The sequence below is a fragment of the Vipera ursinii genome (assembly GCF_947247035.1).
Source record: "Vipera ursinii genome assembly, chromosome: 2".
NCBI lineage: Eukaryota > Metazoa > Chordata > Lepidosauria > Squamata > Viperidae > Vipera > Vipera ursinii.
The window spans coordinates 74,448,630-74,469,347 of record NC_139513.1 but is presented as its reverse complement, the minus strand read 5'-3'; the positions used below and the strand labels follow the sequence as shown (position 1 = coordinate 74,469,347).

At 37.4% G+C, this 20,718-nt stretch overlaps 1 protein-coding gene across 5 annotated transcripts in view; it reads left to right on the top strand.

The window, feature by feature from the left end:
- ZNF346 (zinc finger protein 346) overlaps window positions 1-20,718 on the top strand; it is a 37,771-nt gene that overhangs the window by 11,297 nt on the left and 5,756 nt on the right. For 2 of the 5 annotated variants that reach the window (XM_083354112.1, XM_083354108.1), the window contains exons 6-7: window positions 3,327-3,420; window positions 7,075-7,299. In XM_083354112.1, the coding sequence (XP_083210238.1) occupies window positions 3,327-3,420; window positions 7,075-7,180 (200 nt within the window). In that variant the 3' untranslated portion in view covers window positions 7,181-7,299. Of the gene's footprint in view, window positions 1-1,152; window positions 1,309-3,326; window positions 3,421-7,074; window positions 7,300-20,718 lie in introns of all 5 variants that reach the window. The other 3 variants (XM_083354111.1, XM_083354110.1, XM_083354109.1) reach the window with 3 other exon arrangements.

Sequence of the window (20,718 nt, the reverse complement as noted above, 5' to 3'; positions counted from 1 at the left end):
TAATCCATGAAGGGCCTGTATTATGTAATTGGAAACAAAATATACTGCACAGTGGATGTGTTCACGTGCAGAGTTGGAACTGTTCCTTCTAGATGAGGAGAGAATTAGATGAGACATCCTGAAAATTCTGGTCTTGGGAAAAGAAGCTTCTCTGTTTCTCACAAATGCCTTTAAAATTCTCCCAAATATAGTTGGACACTAAAAGGAGAGCAAGAGGGCTGAGGCCAATGCTAAGAGAGACAACATTGGGTGGGGGGATTTCTACATCTAATTTTTAATTTTTCATGAGGTGCAAAAATATGGCTTCAGTGTTTATAGAGCTACAATCTGGTGTGGAAGGTTTTTGTTAGAAAGAAAATGAAGAGAAGTGTACATGTAATGTATCCAAAAAGAATAAATAAAAAGTGAGAAATTTAAATTTAAGTGTTGACAGTGATACAAGTGATCCATACCATTACTGTAAGTAAAAAGAATGTCAAACTAAGGATAATATTTGGTAGTTCAGAGGTAAACTAGAATTCATAATTAAGCAAAATGATTCATGAAGATGTAAGTAAAATAAAATGAGTATGTGAAGAATTAACAGTTGGCAAAATACACTTTTTAAAAACAAATTGTAGAACTTGTCAGTAATTTGGATAGGAAATTGTTGGCAGCCACATGAGACTACAATTTTTTAAATTAACAGTATAAAAACAGAGTGTCCTGATGGTCTGCCCAGGTGACGGCTTAAATCAAAATGAGTAGGAAAATCATACATGTGCCAGAAAGATAGACCTCTCAAAATTATATCAAATTGGTAAAGTATCTTTTAAAAGAAATGTTTAAAAATAACTATGGCAAATAAAACAATAATTTGTGGAATGGAGCTTCAATCTAATCTAAGCCTAGCATTTAATTCTGTAATTTGGAGGATTCTTCCAAAAGATTTTCTCTAGCCTCCTATTAACCATCGATTACAATACTGAAGTTTCATAAGGAATGTACCTCAAGACACATTACTCCCTTCAGCTGTATGCTCCTCTGTTCCTCCCTTTACAGAGGTTCTGGAATGATTCTCATCTATCCCATCCTGAAATATTTCCAGGCAGAGAGCTTAACTTCCATTTGTTGCTCCTCTTATCTGATAAGAACCCAAATATATCCTCCCAGGTTGCCCAGTTTTGTGCCTCTGTACGTGCTGTTCATCTTACTTCAAGTTGAAGATTCTGATTCATTTATTTGTATTCCTGAAACTCCCTACTTGCTTTGCAGAGATCCGTGATGGAATTATCATCCTAACTACCCATTAAGTGTTTGTTTTTACAGGTAATCCTTGACTTATGACTACTCAATCTTGTGAGTGACAGTAATACCAGAAACATCTTCCCAAATATTTATCTTCATTTATCCCTCTTTTTTAAAAAAGTATAGATAGCCCTCAAGTTATGATGGCAGTGAATTTCTGTCATTGAGTGATGTGGTTATAAAGCAAGATGATCGCATTACTTGGCAACAGCAATCCTGGATGGGTGGGTGGGTGGATGGATGGATGGATGGATGGATGGATGGATGGATGTAAAATACCAGATAGCAAACATTACCTTGTGCTTCCATAACAATTTGCCAGGCAGACACAGATTCATTTCATAAACTAATATATCTATCTCACTACTATAATCTTGAAATCCTCCAAGGAAAAAATCAAATACAAATTGACAGCTTAAATCTATTTCCTTTTTTCCCAAAATTCAAAATGTGTTTTCTCAGTAGATGGAATAGACAGTTGTTGAAACTTGCTGAAATAATAATGAATTCCTTTAATTATTTTTTCACAAAATTTATCATTTTATTTTATTTTTTCTGCCTTCAAATGATTTATTTTCTTCTAGCTTTCCTGGAGGTTTTCTGGTCTCTCACTTTTCTAGAATATTTGATATCCAAAATTAGAAAATTTCTAATCCTTTCTAGGGATGAATAGCAGAATAAATAGAGCATCGCTATTTTTAAATATTCATTTTGAATAACTAAGCAGAGATTCATTGCATTTTGGGGGTGGGGGTGCATACGTCTGTGCACATTGCCTGTTACCTGTTAGTGTTGAGAACATACCTATTAGATCAGGAGTGTCAAACTGCCAACCCGCAGACCGGGTGCGTCATGCCAAAACCATGCCTACCCCAGCTCCGGCAATGGGGGGAAAGTCGTGATATGTCGCAACACGTCATGTGACATGGCGAGTTTGACACCCCTGTATTAGATAGATTCATAATTGGGTGTTATTGGAGTTCACAGGAGGGGAAATAGCAACCAAGAGGAGCCTTATTTAAAGGCTTCCCTAATGAGAATTTTACGATTGTCTAATCTGCAACTTCTGTTGATTTTAAAAATGGTTGGTCCTGTTAATTGTAAGGAATCATTCAGAAATGTAGCACATTGTAATGATTTTAGTAGATGTTTTAAGAACCAACATTTTCTCCATTGCGCTGTTGCCATCCTTCATTCTTTTCCTCTGGAATGGGAAGAGGACCTTTACATATTTCTTGCCTTTAAAATTATTATAATTCCCAGGGAATCGTGACAGATGTGTCTTTTTTGGCCTTTTTTAAACATTCAGTAAAAACTACATGGCAAAATATTCATCTGAATATGTTGCTTTGTAATTCTTATTAAGGAAAATATTTCTAACATAACTTAATTAACCAGAAACAGATGAACTAAAAAATATAATAGTACAGTTTGGAATAGTATGTTTGTGTCACATTCCATTTAACAGTTATTTTTAACAACAACAAATGTTCGCTTTCCTTCTGGTATAGTTAAAGGACCTGAGAATGAGAGTAATGCAAAAAAATAGCTCTGCAGCAGGAGTTCTTCAGTTTTCCTAAAGAATCGTGCTTTAGGAGACCAGCAATCAGTGCTCCCATTATTAATTTTTTTTAATACCATTGCAGTCATGGTGGGCTCAGAGCTTTATGGGAGCAGCTCTTTGAATTAACAGTAATGTTAATCTCTCAGATGCCTTTTTCCAGATTGAACACACCCATGTATATCCCGGTAACAATTGTTTTGTTTCAGAACATACATTTAAATTCTGAAAAGAGCATAGCATTAATGTTCCAATTAAGTTTTGAACTCCATGCAGATGCTATAATTAAAAAATAGTTGGCTATATGACCAGAAATCCGCTCTGCTGTGTAAATTAAACTGTCAATGACTGTGACACTGGTTAGAATTCCTAACATCGCAGTACATAGAGTCATTGTAAATGCCTCTTTACGGTTAATTATATCGACCTGGCTCTTTAATTCAGTTAATTTGATGCTCAAATTTTATGACATTTTCAGCTGGAAAGGGATATCCCTGCAATGACTGTAACATAGTACTGAATTCTATAGAGCAATATCAAGCTCACATCAGTGGCTTCAAACACAAGAACCAGTAAGTGCTTTATTTATTTATTTTATCTAAAATAACTGATGTAATTTTCAGATGTGACCATTGGATTGTGTTACGTATAGTGATATGTAATGCTTGGTGGTAATAAAGGTTTTGCATCCCTTTATTAAATTGAATTAATATGCTTTCCTTTTATAAGGCCACACAGCTGAGTATTCCTAAAAAGAGATGATGTCCTCAAAAACGGGGGGGGGGGGGACAGACCCAGGAAACTACAGACCAGTCAGCCTAAAATGAATACCTGGGAAGAAAGTGGGGGGGGGAATAAAAAACATATCTGTGAACATCTAAAAACAAATAAAGTTATAACTAGTAGCAAGCACGGGTTTCTTAAAAACACATCATGCCAAACCAATTTTATTTCATTCTTTGACAAAGTGACTGAATTAGTAGACCAGCGAAATGATATGGACACAGTATATTTAGACTTCATCAAGGCATTTGACAAAGCAGACCACAACCTACTTCTTGGTAAGCTAGCAAAATGTGGGATAGACAGCATCACCACCAGATGGATTTGTAATTGGCTGACAAACCGTACTCAACGAGTAGTCCTTAATGGTACTACATGTACATGGAGGGAAGTAAGCAGTGGGTACCACAAGGTTCCATCTTAGGCCTAGTACTCTTCAATATCTTCATAGACGAGGGAATAGAAGGAGAACTCATCAAACTTGCAGATGACACTAAATTGGCAGGAATAGCCAACACCTCAGAAGACAAGCTCAGGATACAAAAAGCTCTTGACAAATTTGAAGAATGGGCCCTATCCAACAAAATGAAATTTAATGTGGAGAAAAGCAAGATTTTACACCTGAGCAGGAAAAACCAAAGGTACAAGTATAGATTAGGTGAACCCTGGCTCAAAAATAGAAACTGTGAGAGGGATCTTGGAGCCCTAGTGGACAATCACTTAAATATGAGTCAGCAGTGTGCAGCAGCAGCAGCCAAAAAAAGCTAATACAATCCTTGGTTTTGGTTACCACATTGTAAAAAAGATGTTGGGACTTTGGAAAAAGTGCAAAGGAAGGCAACTAAGATGATCAAAGGCCTAAAACATATGAAGAACGGCTGTAGATCTAGTCTAAAGAAAAGAAGAAACAAGAGCGACATGATAGCAGTATTCCGGTATTTGAGGGACTGCCGCAAAGAAGAGGGTGTCAAATTATTCTCCAAAGCACCAGAGGCAAGACAAGAATCAATGGTTGGAAACTGACCAAAGAGAGAAGCAACCTGGAATTAAGGAGAAACTTCCTATCGGTGAGGACAATTAACCAGTGGAACAGCTTGCCTACAGAAATCGTGGACGCTACATCACTGGAGGTTTTTTAGAAGAGACTGGACAGTCACTTGTCTGATATGGTATAGGATCTCTTGCTTGAGCTGGGGGCTGGACTAGAAGACCTCCAAGGTCCCTTTCAGCTCTATTGTGATTCTGATAATTCATTACATTCAGCATTAAACAGATATTTCTTTATTCCCTGAATTGAATTTCTGTTGTCACACCATCCTTTTCGCCTGCTCCAAATTTGCTTCCAATGCTCTGGAACAAATTTAAGCACAGGAATGGTGATACTAATAATCCAGCCATTTGACAGAGTAGAGATAGTGTAGTCCTCACTCACTAACCCTAACTGAGACTAGCAACTCAGCCAAGTGAAGAGGTCGCTAAATGGGAAGTCATGGGGGCTGTGACTGCTTTCTGGACTGAAGGAGATAAGGCTACACGCCTTTGGCCTTTGCTTGCCTCCTAACCACTCCTCTGCCCTTTGGAATGCTCGAGTGTTGCTTACTGTACTTACTGTACCTGGCCAATCATGCACCCTCACACACCCTGTCCATGTGGCGGCAGCTATCCCAAGTCCCATTGCATTCACGTCATACCTCCTCTCCTGCTTATGCAGCCTTCCCAAGCTTCACGCTTGCACTGTCTCGCCAGACATTTGCGCAGTTCCCATCCAGCAGCAGTCACCCCAAGCCCTGCTGCACTTGCACTGCACCTCCTCCACCATTCTTATAACGTTGTGCAGCCCCTCTGAGCCTCATACTCATGCCACATCTTGCCAGCCACCCATGAACCTCTCGCTTCCTCTGCCACTGGGCAGCAGCCATCTATCTGCCCGCTAGCCTGCTTGTGAGCTGCTTGGGACTTGCAGCTTCCTGCTGGCTTCCCCATTTTCTTATAAGTTGTTGGAAGCCAGTAGAGAGTTTTGAAGAGGTGCTCACAACAACAGTAACAGCGATTTCCGGGTATTGCTGTTGCTGAGCAATGCAGTCACATGATGTCACACATTATAACTGCATTGCTCAGTGATTGAATTTTTGGTCCCAACTGCCATCGTAAATCAAGGACTACCTGTAAAGTAGAAAAACTGCTATTGCTAAAGAACTCGGGCCTGTGTGGAGACACACTGCATGAATCTGCAAATAATAAATGTCTTCAGTTTCCTTGAGTGAATCAGTTTTTAATCATCTGAAGTCAGTTGTCTCAGAACAAATCAGTTGAATAGTTTTGGTCTTTTAACTGTATCCACCAGTGGGAGAGCTTCTCTCATTTGGACAGAAGAGTTTTTAGAATACTTCACATAGAACCAAACAAATAATAACATTAATTAATGGCAAGTTGCTTAATTGAGGAAGTCACATTTTATGAAATCTGTGTTGGTGTAAACTTTTTGTGAAACCTAACTGGAGAAAAAACATTTTCAAAGAGCCATAAACTGCATGCTCCTTTTTGAATCCCCCATAATTTCTTTCTGTTGTGCCACTGAAATTTGGCAGTTTCCCACTAGAAACCAACTGTATATGCCTTTTTCATTGTTTTTAGGCTTGCTGATTAAGCAGTAAAAAGATGTTTTAAATATAGAAACCACTTTCCTGCAAAGGACAGAAGTCCTATTTTTGGTCAGTGGCATGGTGTAGCTATTTCACATATTGAAGTTCTTATGCCAAAAAAAAGTTTCAGGACAGAATAAGTACAAAAAGATTGTTCACCCTGGCATAGAAAATGCTGCTCAGGAAAGTGTCCCATTGCGTTTTCTGACTGTAGAGAGCAAGAAATTCTGTTCTGTCCTAACATATACTGTAGATCACATTGTTATTATTTATTATCTCTTTTTGTTGGTTTACCCAAATTATTAATTTACCCTCTTAATTCCATAATTTATTGCACAGTACAATTGGTTTTAGCTAAACTGATTAAAAAGATCTTTCACAATATAAAATAGTTCATAAATTAAGTGATTGCTGAGTGCTGGTAATGCAACAATCTGCCAAATTTAAAAGCCTGTGGCAGTTGTTCAGCTTTGCCGACAAATCCTGTCCTCTATCAAGTTGTTAAATGCAAAATTAAAGTTTCTGGTTATCGCTTTAGTTGTGCTGAAGAAGAGATTTTCTGCCAAAAGTTCACAATATTCCTTCTTGGGTAATATGCTCTTTTTATCACAAACTCCAGCTTAAAATATATAGAACCATTTTTTAACATGAAAATTGCATGTGCTCTTTCGAAATGGCTCCTTCTGGAATCTTGTGAGATTTTTCAATATCTTTTTGTTCTTGATTTAAGCTTCCAGTAGGTAGATATATACCTTTTTTTAGATTGAACTAATGTTGTTCCTTCCCTGTCTCGCTCCCCAGCATACCAGGAGGCATTCCTGTTACAGCACGATACCAGAAACAACTGTACACACGAGAGGAAACCACTGGCCCTGATGGCTACAGCTATTTCAGCCAGGACCTCTAGAGCAAATTGCTGTGCTGTCTCTGGATTGCTCGTGGCTCAAAAGTGAACCCTTTTGCCAGCCTGCTACGATATTACAGTTCCACTGACTAAATGAAATCCTCCTGGTCTGCAGTGTACAGGTTTAGCTGATCCAGAACCAACTATTGGCTAAAGGATTTAGAAGGGACATCATTACTACTTGGCATTTGCTCAGTCCTTTAGAGTAGTTTTCATTGTGTAATCTCTTTACTGTAATAGCAGATGGGGGGCGGGTGGGATACGGGGTTCTCTCCGGTCCCATCAAGGCTTGGCATTTGCTGGGATTCCATCTAGAGCCCATCCTTTCCTTCTGCCTAGAAGAAGCAGAAGGAAGTCCTACACACAGGAACAGAGCGAGATCGACCTTAGGAAGAAAAGCTCTTTAATTCAGGGTAACATAAGGCTTGTTATCTATGAGACGAGGAATGGGTGTAATGGACGGACTCATTATCCTTGCTTAGAATGAGGTGTTACATTGCTGTATTCATCTTGCCCCTGCTGAAATTAATAGGGTTTGTGTGCAGTTTATTAAGTCACCCATTTTGCCATTCAAAACTACTTTGTATTTCAGCAGATGTTGGCTTTGGAGTAACTGGTGGTCTGTCCGGTAAAGTTTTTTTGTTTTGTTAGTAGTACGCATAATCAACTTCAGAAACACAAGAACTTTGGTACAAGTAGTGGTGCCTCCCTAAAGCTGCACTCTTTCTGTTCCTGGCATTCTTCTAGAAACTGTAATGTGTTTGAACCTATCTGTATCCCAAGTTTTTTATGTTAAAATGTTAATGAGAAATCATTTCATGTGGTGATGGAGGCTCTTGATTTCTGTTCTTTAAGGCATTCTGACAGACAGAAATAAATTAAAGAGAATCCAGAAGCTGCATTTTGACTTCTCTAGTGGAAGTGGTGTTTGTAGGTTAACCTTCCCTGAGGAATATTTTATTTTTGGCAGTGTCAGCTCTCTTATTTCTTACCTTTGTAAATTCAGTAACGTCCTGAAGCTTAGATATTGGATGATGTGTTTTAGAGGCATCTGTTCTCTAAGATTTCTATTGTCTTCTTGCTGATAAATTTCTAAAACATAGGAGGGAATTCTACTTAAGTTGATTTGGTTGCATGTTTTCTTTAGAAAAGAAAAAAGTATAATCAGTTCTGCTAATATTAGATTAATTCTTTCCCTGTGCATGTAAAAATGGAGAATTGTCAATATCCAAATCCGTTAAAGTAGAGTATCAAAAGATAGTCGCCACTTTATGTACCCCATCTTTAAAACTATTTCCGTTTAAAGCCAGCTAACAAATGTCCTGCTTCAAATGAAGCAGCATTTCATAAGACTTACTGACAATTTAGAGGTCCTTTGCTCGATGGCTTGTTTAATCTGCAGTCTTCATAATGAACAGGAAGACTATGTCCTTTCTAGGCAACTCATTTCTAGGTCCTAAAGAGTTTTTCCTATTATCACTTAATCTTCCTAAATTAATCTACTTGGCAGGAATTTGGTATGACAACTGGGGTGTAGTATCTTCTATTTTATGTAGTGGCAGGTCATGTGAATTTGCATCCCCTTCTAATTGAGTGAGAGTTTTGCTTGGCATTTTTGTCTTTTTGGATAGTCTCTATTTCCATCTGCGTTATTTGTGCGATTGAAATACATGAATATTGCTACCTTATTTATGTTCTCTGGCATATATCTGTGTTAATGTGTGTGCGTGCACACATTCTCTTTTAGCCCATTGATTTTTAAAAAAATTAAAAAGAATCTTATCTTTGAGTCTCTACTTCTCCAGCTGAACTGTTCAGTAAGGTTCAAAGTATACCAGAAGAACTTTTTTTCTATAATGATTTATTTCCACTGATTATCATTCCTGGCAAACCCCCTTCTGCTGTTTTCTTTGGGCATAAATTATTCTCCACCATTTTTGCCCAATTCAAGCAAAGATTATTTTTAAACCTCTGTTTACATGCATGATTTCTTATTGACTGAATGGGGTTAAGTATTCTGAGGTTGCATCTCATTATTTCCAGTAAATTCAGAAGTGAGCCTTCCTTCTTTCCCTCAAAATATAGTTACTTTACAAGAAAAAAGGAGTAACAGGATTTAAATAATTTTGTGTATGATCTAGGATAAATATATATACATAGACGCGTTCTCGTGACAGTTTTCCTGTGAATAATCCTTCAAATATTATCTTCTGACTTTTGGTGGTTATGTGTACATTAACAATTTGTTTCTTTCTCAGCATTTAAGTTTTCTGTTTTGGCATTCTCATTCTCCAGCATCTTGTGCACTATTTGAGACGTGGTCTGTGATATGCTTAGTGAGCTTTCAGTCTACATTGTAAACTTTTGGAGACTATGGTTGCCTGTATGAAATTCTGACTTTAGAATTTTATTTCTAATGCATATTGAATTATTTTGCAGTTGCTAAGTATTGATAATTTTGGCAAATGCAAGGGTGAATAAGTAGTCTGTTACCTCAATAAAGTGATTAATATTTTGGTCCAGACTAAGTACAAATGGGACATTTGCAATTAACCTTTTGCCTATTTTCTCTTTTTTAAATAGCCAGGCATCCTCTTTCTTATTTTAGAGATTAAAGAATTGTTTTTGTATTCATAGCAAGTATATGTGTTGCTTGGGTAATATTCGTATTTTGGGAAAATTACATCAAGACCTGGGTTTCAAAAATCACAATTCTGCACATATATCAAATATTGCAATATGGGAATCTATATCATATTTATCCTAAATTTAGAATGTTTAGGAAAAGTGTTGGGGCAGAGGCTTGTGACAGGCTTAATTCTTACGTTTAGACCAAAAATCTTAAGCATGCACACAGACCTAAGTACCATCTTCTACCATTTTTAACATTGCACTAAGCATATATAGACAATTTACTGCTCTGAACGATGTGTATATAGTGTTATGGTAAGAGTGGTTTCCTGTTTTATTTGTTCATTTGAATGAATAATTCTGAAAAATTGGGGATAGTATGAAATAAAGATATAGATGTCTCAGTCATCCAGGTCGTAGTTATCTCAAAGGTGCTTTTTCACAAGGCAACTGGACTTTGCTCTTCTTTGAAGATGTTTTGCTTCTCATCCAAGAATCTTCTTCAGCTCTGACTGAATGGTGGGGAAGGACATTCATAACATTGAAGTTTACAGAAAACCCCCACACATGGATCAATATTTGCATTTTGATTCTCACCACCTGCTGGAGCACAAAATGGTATTTATCAGAACCCTACACCACCAAGCTGAAGGCCTGCCTACCAGCAAAGATGAGAAAGAAAAAGAACTAAAACACATCAAGGAAGCCCTCAGAATGCATGGCTATCCCAAGTGGGCCTTCATCAAATCCCAAAAAAGACCTGGCAGGAGCTCCTCCATAACAGACAAAGAAGAAAACAATAAACGAAGCAACACAGTCATTCCAAACATTGCAGGAATATCGGAAAAGCTCAGGAGGGGACTTCCGGTTTTGCACCCATAGCGCATGGCCATACGAGAGAGACCTCCGCTCCCTATGGCTAGTTTTGCTCTGCCAGGGGGACCCTAAATGGGTCCGAAGTCACTCCGAAGAGGTGACCATGAAGGAGGGGCGCCCCATTGATCATCAAGCGACAGCAATGGCTTCGTTTGATCCGGGGAAAGCCTTCCGAACCCAGCAGGAGAAAGGCTAGCTGCTTGCCAGCATCTAGCCCAAGCTACCTGCAGCCGAGAAGTCCAAGAGCACTAACAAGAACAACGGTGAACAGCATGCTTGGAATTGGTGAGAGTGTTCGATCTTCTCTTCCTTATTTTGCAACTAAGTCCCTGGGAAAGATCCCCAAAGCAAAAAACCTCTGAAAGTGAGGGGAGGGGATTACATTCCCATTCCCCATAGATGGAAGTGGCGAGTTAACCTTTAAAGAGGAAAGAAACATTAAAATTAAATTTTAAATACTACAATCTGATCAAATTTAGAAACTAAAACAAACTGCTAAGATTGTATTCTAAAGGATTTTGATGAAATTATATATATAAAAAAAGAAAAATAACTTCTTGCCTGAAAGAGTTGGAAAACAAATATTTGCCAATATCTAGTGGACAACCTAGAATATAGCACATTAAAGACAATGCCCAGAAACAAAGAAAAATCTGTTCCCATGAACTCTAATAACTTTTAAGAAGATAGTTACCAGGGGATAAAGAAGAGATTGTATACTGGGCCAGCCATAAAGTTGCAAAGTATTTGAAGGAAAAGAAATATTTTGATTGTGGCCTAAACTTATTCATTGTTTAAAAACTTTGATCTATGACTAAGTTTTGAGAGGGAAAGTTACAGAAAGGATTTAAGGTGACTAAATATACTGAATTGCAATTCTGACTGGTTGACAATTGACTCCCGAAAGAAAGAATTGTTATAAAACATTGATTTAATACGACTTAATTGGCGAAGTCAAATGAAGGGAACTATAACTTAATACAAACAAGAAAAACTTCACAAGATTTGGATACAACAATAAATATGGAAAAGATACCTTATGCATTAGAACGTCAAAATAAACCTGAGAAGAAAGAAGACTTTCTGGACACTGCTAAGAGAATCACTGTTTGAGAGTCAAAAAGCATACATCTTACGTATTATGTATCCTCTATGCCTAACAACTACTACAAAAGTACAAGAACTGTTTGACAAGTCGAAAAATATTAATTTGGAAAACAATTTGGCAAAGGAAGAAGATTAGAGATTAGAGATTAGAGACAGGCGTAAGACACTTGACTCATCCTACCAGATGGAATATTATATGAGCAAACACAGGTTTGAATATGGATAAATAAACAAATAACTTTGGCTATAAAGGGGCTTTAGAATAAGTGGGATAAGAGATATAAGTAATATGGTATTTTTTGATAAGACACAAAATGTAAAAATATAGGGAGGATGAAAGTGAAGGAAAAGTTTGAACTTTTCAGACAAATTAAGTTTGAAAAGATAGAATTAAGGTATGACTGAAATATTGGGAAATTAGGCTTAAGAATTTTGAAAAAGATATATAGTGATTTAATTAATTTTTACAAATAGTGAAATATAAATTGATTAGAAAAGATGTTATAGGTAGATGTTATGATAGGTAAGTATAGTATTTCTATAATATATGAAATATGAAAATACTGAGATAATATATTTAAGTGGAAATTGGATATTTAGATGTTAATTATTGAGAAAATTATGATTGATAATTGTTTGAATATTATGGAAAAATTGAATTTAAACAAGATTTATGAAAATAAGATATATGGTGAATTAATAACATGACTTACAAACAACAAATTGATAAGAAAATAATTTTTATTTATGGACGATATTGTTGGTATAAATATAGAAGAAAATGTTTTTATTTAATCATTTATATATGGTTAATATTAAATATCAAAAATTATATTTGTTTAAAGCTGAAGAAGGAAAATACTATTGGGAGAAGAGAAGATCAAGGAAATATATTTCAATTGATATACTAATTATGGAAATATAAAAATTATTATTCTGTTAATTATTATTGATTGTAAAAAAAATCATGAACCAAGACAACACACTGTACACAAGGCATTAAGATTGTTATTCTAAAAATTAATAAAACTTTTACAAAAAAAGAGGAAAAGCTCAGGAGGGTCTTCAGCCAACACAACATATGTCCACAAAACCCAAGAATTCACTAAGGCAGAAGCTTGTCTACCCCAAAGATAAAACACCCAGACACAAACTGAGCAACTTGGTATATGCTGTACAATGCATTGAGCCATGAGCAAATCTGTACCTTGGAGAAACAAAACAACCACTTCATAAACGCATGGCACAACATATGAGAACAAATCCATCAGGACAAGATTCAGCAGTCCATCTACATTTAAAAGACAAAGGCCATTCTTTTGAAGACAGCAAAGTCCACATTTTGGACAGAGAGGACCTCTGGTTTGAAAGAGGGGTCAAAGAGGCCATTTATGTCAAAATTGAACAGCCCTCTACAGCACAGTCCTTTCAACAGTTCCATGAAGGCTCCACACACATTTGCACCACTCAGGTGACCCTGACGACACAGATAAACTTCCAGGTGGCCTCAACGACTCTAAAAGAATGCAATAGACCAGCTCTTTGCAAGGAGTATAAATCCTTCCATTCCCCACCATCCAGTCAGAACTGAAGAAGTTTCTTGGATGAGAAGTGAAACATCTTCAAAGAAAAAGTCCAGTTGCCTCATGAAAAAGCACCTTTGGGAAAGATATAGATGTGTACTCGTTTGGAAATATGTGTTGTTAGAATTATATTTTACTGTGTAAGCTTAGCAGTGTAGAATATCATTGCTTGCCAAACTTATGGAAAATTAATTTCATCCTGTCAAATAGCATTTTACCTATAATAATCTAGATGATAAATGCAGTGGGTAAAATTAATTTAAGAAACTGAAATATTCCTGTTAATACATAATTAATTTTTAAAATTAATGTTTTCCTGAAGACACTCACCTCCCACTCAGAAGGTTGAGACTTCAGTTGTGGGCAGTGACAGATGTTTATCAGGGCGCAAAGAAAAAATATCTGCTGCAAGCTCCGTGTAGGTGTCAGGAAGGGCATCCAGCCAGTAAACGCTTACTCCAATCACCCCGACTCCACCCCAAAGCAAGGGATTACAAGGTCATAAAAAGAAAAAAAAGGTTTTTCTTAATTATTGTGTTGCAGAATCAGAATCATGAAAGCTTATAAGTAGCTGGTCAGGCTTATAGTGAGTGAAAGAATGATGCATACAGTCAATCTGCTCTTTTCAGTTAGGCAAATGGGCCCTCCCTCCATCTGATGAATTAATTCTCCTTTATAAGCATCATTAGAATTTGAGCCATTCCTTTTTTTATCATAGTAATTATTACATCCATATATTAGGGAAGAACAAATCATTTATTTTACTAGTTTTATAAAAGATGTTCTAGTTCAGTTATGGCTGCCTACAATTCATAAGATTGGTGGCAGACACGATAGATCATCCCATTTTTTTGTGAATCACTCTTATCTTAGGAACATTTCCTAAATATAGTTACTGAATTTTGGAAATTCAACTGGATTTCAAAAATCCAGGATTCCTCAGTAGGCTATTCCTCCTTGTTGGTAAAATGGTCTAAAGGTTAATCCACTTCGACAATTTAAAATAAGTAGAAGCAGCATATTAGAACCTTTGCTGATCAGTGAAGAGGGGTTTTTTTTCCTCAAAAGAAAACAAAGCTGCAAATACAGGAGAGATGGAAATACAGGGAGTCCTCAACTTACAACCATAATTCAGAGTGGAATTTCCACTGTTGAGCAAGGTGGTCGTAAGATGAGTCACGCCCAATTTTAAAGCCTTTTTTTGCCACCAATATTAAGCAAATCGCCATAGTTATTAAATTAATCACGCAGGTTGCTTCCCCCACTGACTTTGCTTCTTGGAAACCCTCAGGGAAGGTCACAAATGGTGTTCTTGTAATCCTGGGACACTGGAAAAGTTGTAAATGTATAAAAAGGCAAAGGTTCCCCCCCCCCTCCCGCACATGCGTGCTAGTCGTTTCCAACTCTAGGGGCCGGTGTTGTAAATGTAGACTGGTTGCAAAAGCACCCAAATTTTAATCATGTGACTGCAGTCATCGTGCAAGGATAGGTGTAAGCCACTTTTTTCAGCACCATTGTAACTGAGCAGTCATTAAACAAATGGTTGTGAGTTGAGGATTACCAATATGAAATAGCTTGATTTCTCTAAGTTTTGCAAAAAAGCGAGAAGAAAACAAATCCTGCTACTATCACTGGTTAAAGTAAACCCTGCCACTCTCCCCAATAAATTGTTGTAAAATGCCCTCTAGGTAGAAACTGTATGAAATGGTGCCCCTCCCCAGTTTGTGGTTGCAAATGAAAAGAATTTCAAGAAGCTTTGGCAGAAAGGTGGAGATATTCCAATTGCCTAAGCAGATGTATTGATCTGCTGAGAACTTGCAATGTGTGACCAGATGGGGGGGATGGAGAACCATTGTTATGAATTGTTTAAAGCTGCAAAACAAAATCCACTCAAGGCCCGCCCTCATTTATTTCAAATGATTTCAGTAATTTAGTGCTACAGTGCTAATTTCCTAATCTGATGTGAACAGTTATTCTTGACTGAAGCACTGCCATGCTGCCAACTCAATAAAACAACTGCTAAACTTGTAAGCCGCCCTGAGTCTTCGGAGAAGGGCGAGATATAAATGTAATAAAAAAAAGGAGTTGTACAGTTTGCAGTTGCCTTTCTTACTGCCAAATTGAACAGTGAATAGCAAAAGGAAAATGCAATGGTAGAAAATTATCTCAGAGCATTTGTATATTCCCATGGAATCCAACCTTTCAGCTTTAAATCTCTGATTTAACCCAACACTTCATGGCTGCACTAGGTTGAGCAAGAGTATTTTTCTTTTTTACTAACTTGCACGTAACTGTCAGTTCTTTTTTTCCATAATGAAACTCATAGCTAAATATGAATCCAGGGGGCTTCCAACAATACTGTGTGCGTTTGTATGTTTGCTTGCAGGTGATTGACACTTTTTTTTCATTTTGCAGGTATGTAAGATAGTGTTTCATTTGGAACAATAAATAGCGGTGAAAGGGTATTAAGGATGAAAGAAACAGCATAGATTTGATGTGGCTCAGTTCATTTGATCCCAAGTGCTAATTAATTTACTGCTGTGGATACTGCTCAGTTAATACTGTACCAAGATTTGCCTCAACCTTAGTATAATTTTTCAAGGGTGATAGTGTGGGGATATTAGTCTTGGTAAATCAGGCCTTAGACCCGTCCAATCCTTCATGTGTTAGGGGAACCTCACAAATCTGGAAAAGAGGACGCTGACCCTCTTTTATTATTGATTCCCAGTAACCAGTAGATACAACAGCTTACTGCCTCTGATGAAATGGTAGATGACTTGCTTTCTACTAAGGTGAGCAGAGGGTTAATGTAGTAATCCCTTGGGAGATGCATGAGGGGAAGGGCAGAGAAAGGAAAAAGAGACAATCGGTCAATATTAAAACAAGAAGACAAATGGCCCTAATAAGTAAGCTCAGCTCTGAGTAACTAAGCATAGAATTTTGTATCTCTAAACAGCAACTTGCATCCCATATTTTCAATTCATACAATTTTTGTTTAATAAAGTTTTAATTCTTTCGGTTGAGTAAATGAGCATAACACACACTATATATGCCCTAAGGTATGTGCCACAGGAAAAGAGCTTATAAAAGAATATCAATAAAAGAACTCATTTATTTTGGGGTGGTAGCATTGAGATTTATATTTATCCCCCCTGAGGTATTTAAATGAAATTGTGCTACTTCTTACCAAATAAACATGGTTTTACAGTATCACCTATGATTCAGGAGGTAATAAGTACTCATACACATTAGGAGCAATGATTATCTAACCCATACCCTTTTAAAATTATCCACAAATTTTGCAGTAAAAGCATAGAAGTGCTTTCATCAGTTTTAAAGTTCCCTACACTTTATTTTGAAGTGGGTGATCTCAAATTCTAACATTGCATGTGATAGAAAAATGTCCATAGTATTTATGCCCATATGATTTAATAAACAGTATCTCCTCTTACTCAATATCCAAGCAAAACAGCCCTTGTTGCTATTGGCTTTTCTGATAGAGGAGCTGTTACACCTCATTTTAGTTGCCATTTTTTGCAACTTTCTATATAACATTCTTTTTGACAATTATTTAAAAACACAATGAAGGAAAAAAGCAGGAAAGTAAGAAAACGGCAAAAATAGAGATTTACAAGCATTTTACTTATTTGTTTATCTATGTCACCCATTTCACTATCAAGCAACCCTGGATGGCTTACAGTGTCATAAAATGACATTGGCATAAGATTAAATTAAAAAATTACGGTAATCTCAGATCAGTGCTGCATATTAAACTCTTATATGAATGCAGAACTTTAGAATATTCCATTTATCAAGGTAATATACAATATAAAGAATAACTAGTCTAATATAAATCATAAGTTAAAGAATTAGAAAGATTTTTTGTCTAAATTCTTATTTACCAAATCAAGTGAAACTTTAGATCCGAAACCGTATATTACAAGAAATCCAAGCTTCCAATGCAGTAGAAACCCATATGTGAAATTATTATCCATGAATGTTACCAAGTTGAGTTAAATTCTGTATCAGATAGTTTTTCAAATAGCTATTTTTGACATTGATGCATACTCCCTATTTTAAAGTGCAGTAACCAGAACTGTATACAACACTCCCAAAAGTGATTTATATAAAACATTATTATATTAGTTAGATTTATGTTCTATTCCCTTCTTAATGATATTGGGCTCGGAATCTGCTTTTATTCAGTAGCTGCACACCAAGTTGACATTTTTATTGAGATAACTACCATAACTCCAGATGCCTCTCTTAATCAGTCACTGCCAGCTCAGATAAAAAGATTGGAATTGTTTGTGCTTTGTGCCAACATGCATCATTTCGTTCCTCTTTACATGGAACTGTATTTGCTTCCTTGTTTACGTAGAAATATTTAATTGAATCCATACAATTCCTGGACGAAGTATAATGTTTCAAAAATATAATTTAGAAATCATTATGATGGTCACTTCAACAGAACTTAAGGCTAAAAACTTGCTAGATTAAACTTGCTTCCTAAAAGATTTGATAGTGGCCATACTTTTAGTAGTAAGATATCCCATAAGATATCCCATAAAGAAGGTCTGTTGCCTGTTTTATGTCCAATTATTCTCACAAAGGGGAGATCGTCAACATCCTCCCTAGATGGGCAGATAGTAGATACAATTCTGGCAAGTCGTTGCCTAATATAAGTCACTGCTGTGCCTGAAAGGGCTTCATAAGTAATGATCAGCATCTTTAATGGGCCTGGTAGCCTACTGGTAACCAATCTGAAATAGGTGTTATTCTAGACTGACAAGGTAAATCCATCAGCAGTCTTGCAGCTATATTTTGCATTAGGTTGTAGCTTCTGAGTGATCGCCAAAGCCAACCTCCACAGAGTGCATTGCAGTAGTCTTAACGGATTATCAGATTAGTAGTAACTTGTCATGTCATTCTGGTAGAGGTAGAGTAGTAACTGGCACATCAGCTGATGTCAGGCAAAGGCTTCTCTATTCATGAAGCTCCAAGAGTCTACACTACAATATCTCCTGGGTTACAAATCAAGGCATTTTCTCCCTAAAGTTGACTGTTGTTAGGGGCGAAGTCATGTCTGACCCATCATGACCCCATGGACAACGTTTCTCCAGGCCTTCCTGTCCTATACCATCTTCTGGAGTCCATTTAAGCTCTCGCCTACTGCTTCAGTGACTCCATCCAGCCACCTCATTCTCTTGTCCCCTTCTTCTATTGCCCTCAATCTTTCCCAGCATTAGGCTCTTCTCCAGTGAGTCCTTCTCATTTGAGCTTCAACTTTAGGATCTGGCCTTCTAAAGAGCAGTCAGGGTTCATTTCCTCTAGGACTGATCAGTTTGATCGCCTTGCAGTCCAAGGGACTCGCAGGAGTTTTTTAATTTCTTGGCTACAGTCCCCATCTGCAGTGATCTTGGAGCCCAGGAAAATAAAATCTGTCACTTACCTCCATTTCTTCCCCATCTATTTGCCAGGAATTGAGAGGGCCGGATGCCATGGTCTTGGTTTTCTTAATGTTAAGTTTCAAGCCAACTTTTGCACTCTCCTTCTTCATCCGCAACAAGAGGCTCTTTAGTTCTTCTCTTTCTGCCATTAGAGTGGTATCATCTGCATATCTTAGGTTGTTGATATTTCTCCCGGCAATCTTAATTCCAACTTTTGATTCATCTAGCCCTGCCTTTCTCATGATGTGTTCTGCATATAAGTTAAACAGGCAGGGTGACAGTATACAGCCTTGCCGGACTCCTTTCCCAATTTTGAACCAATCAGTGGTTCCGTGTCCAGTTCTCACTGTTGTTTCTTGACCCGCATATAGGTTTCTCAAGAGACAAATAAGATGGTCTGGTACTCCCATCTCTTTAAGAACTTGCCACAGTGTGTTGTGATCCACACAATCAAATGCTTTAGCATAGTCAATGAAGTAGATGTTTTTCTGGAACTCCCTAGCTTTCTCCATGGTCCAGTGTATGTTGGCAATTTGATCCCTAGTTCCTCTGCCTCTTTGAAATCCTGCCTGTACTTCTGGAAGTTCTCGATCCACATACTGCTGGAGTCTAGCTTGTAGGATTTTAAGCATAACTTTACTAGCATGTGAAATGAGTGCAATGGTGCAATAGTTTGAACATTCTTTGGCACTGCCTTTCTTTGGAATTGGAATGTAAACTGACCTTTTCCAATCCTGTAGCTACTGTTGACTTTTCCAAATTTGCTGGCAAATTGAGTGTAGCACTTTTACTGCATCGTCTTTTAAGATTTTGAATAGCTCAGCTGGAATACTGTCACCTCCACTAGCTTTGTTGTTGCTCAGCTTTCCTAAGGCCCACTTCACTTCTCATTCTAGGATGTCTGGCTCGAGGTCAGTGACCACCTCATCGTGGTTATCAGGGACTTTAAGCTCGTTCTTGTTCTTCTGTGTAATTTTGCCACCTCTTCTTAATCTCTTCTGCCTCTGTTAGGTCCCTGCCATTTTGGTCCTTTATTATGCTCATTTTTGCATGAAACGTTCCCTTCATCTCTCCAATTTTCTTGAAGAGATCTCTGGTTCCTCCGTATTCTATTGTTTTCTTCTATTTCTTTGCACTGTTCATTTAAGAAGGCATTCTTATCTCTTCTAGCTATTCTCTGGAATTCTGTATTCAATTGGGCATATCTTTCTTTTTCTCCCTTGCCTTTCGCTTCCCTCCTTTCCTCAGCTATTTGCAAAGCTTCCTCAGACAGCCATTTTGCCTTCTTGCATTTCTTTTTCTTTGGGATGGTTTTAGTTGCTACCTCTTGTACAATGTTGCCAACCTCTGTCCATAGTTTTTCAGGCACTCTATCAGATCCAATTCCTTAAATCTATTTGTCACCTCTACTGTATATTCAACAGGGATATCATTTAATTCATACCTGAGTGGCCTAGTGCTTTTCCCTACTTTCTTCAGTTTAAGCCTAAACTTTGCAAGGAGAAGCTCATGGTCTGAGCCACAGTCAGCTCCTGGTCTTGTTTTTACTGACTGTATAGAGCTTCTCCATCTTTGGCTGCAGAGCACATAGTCAATCTGGTTTCTGTGTTGACCGTCTGGTGATGTCCATGTGTAGAGTCGTCTCTTGGGTTGTTGGAAAAGAGTGTTTGCTATGACCATCATATTCTCTTGACAAAATTCTATCAGCCTGTGCCCTGCTTCATTTTGTACTCCAAGGCCAAACTTGCCTGTTATTCCGGTTATCTTTTGACTTCCTACTTTAGCATTCCAATCCCCCATGATGATAAGGACATCATTTTTTGGTGTTAGTTCTATAAGGTGCTGTAGGGCTTCATAGAACAAGTCAATTTCATCCTTTTCAGCACTGGTGGTT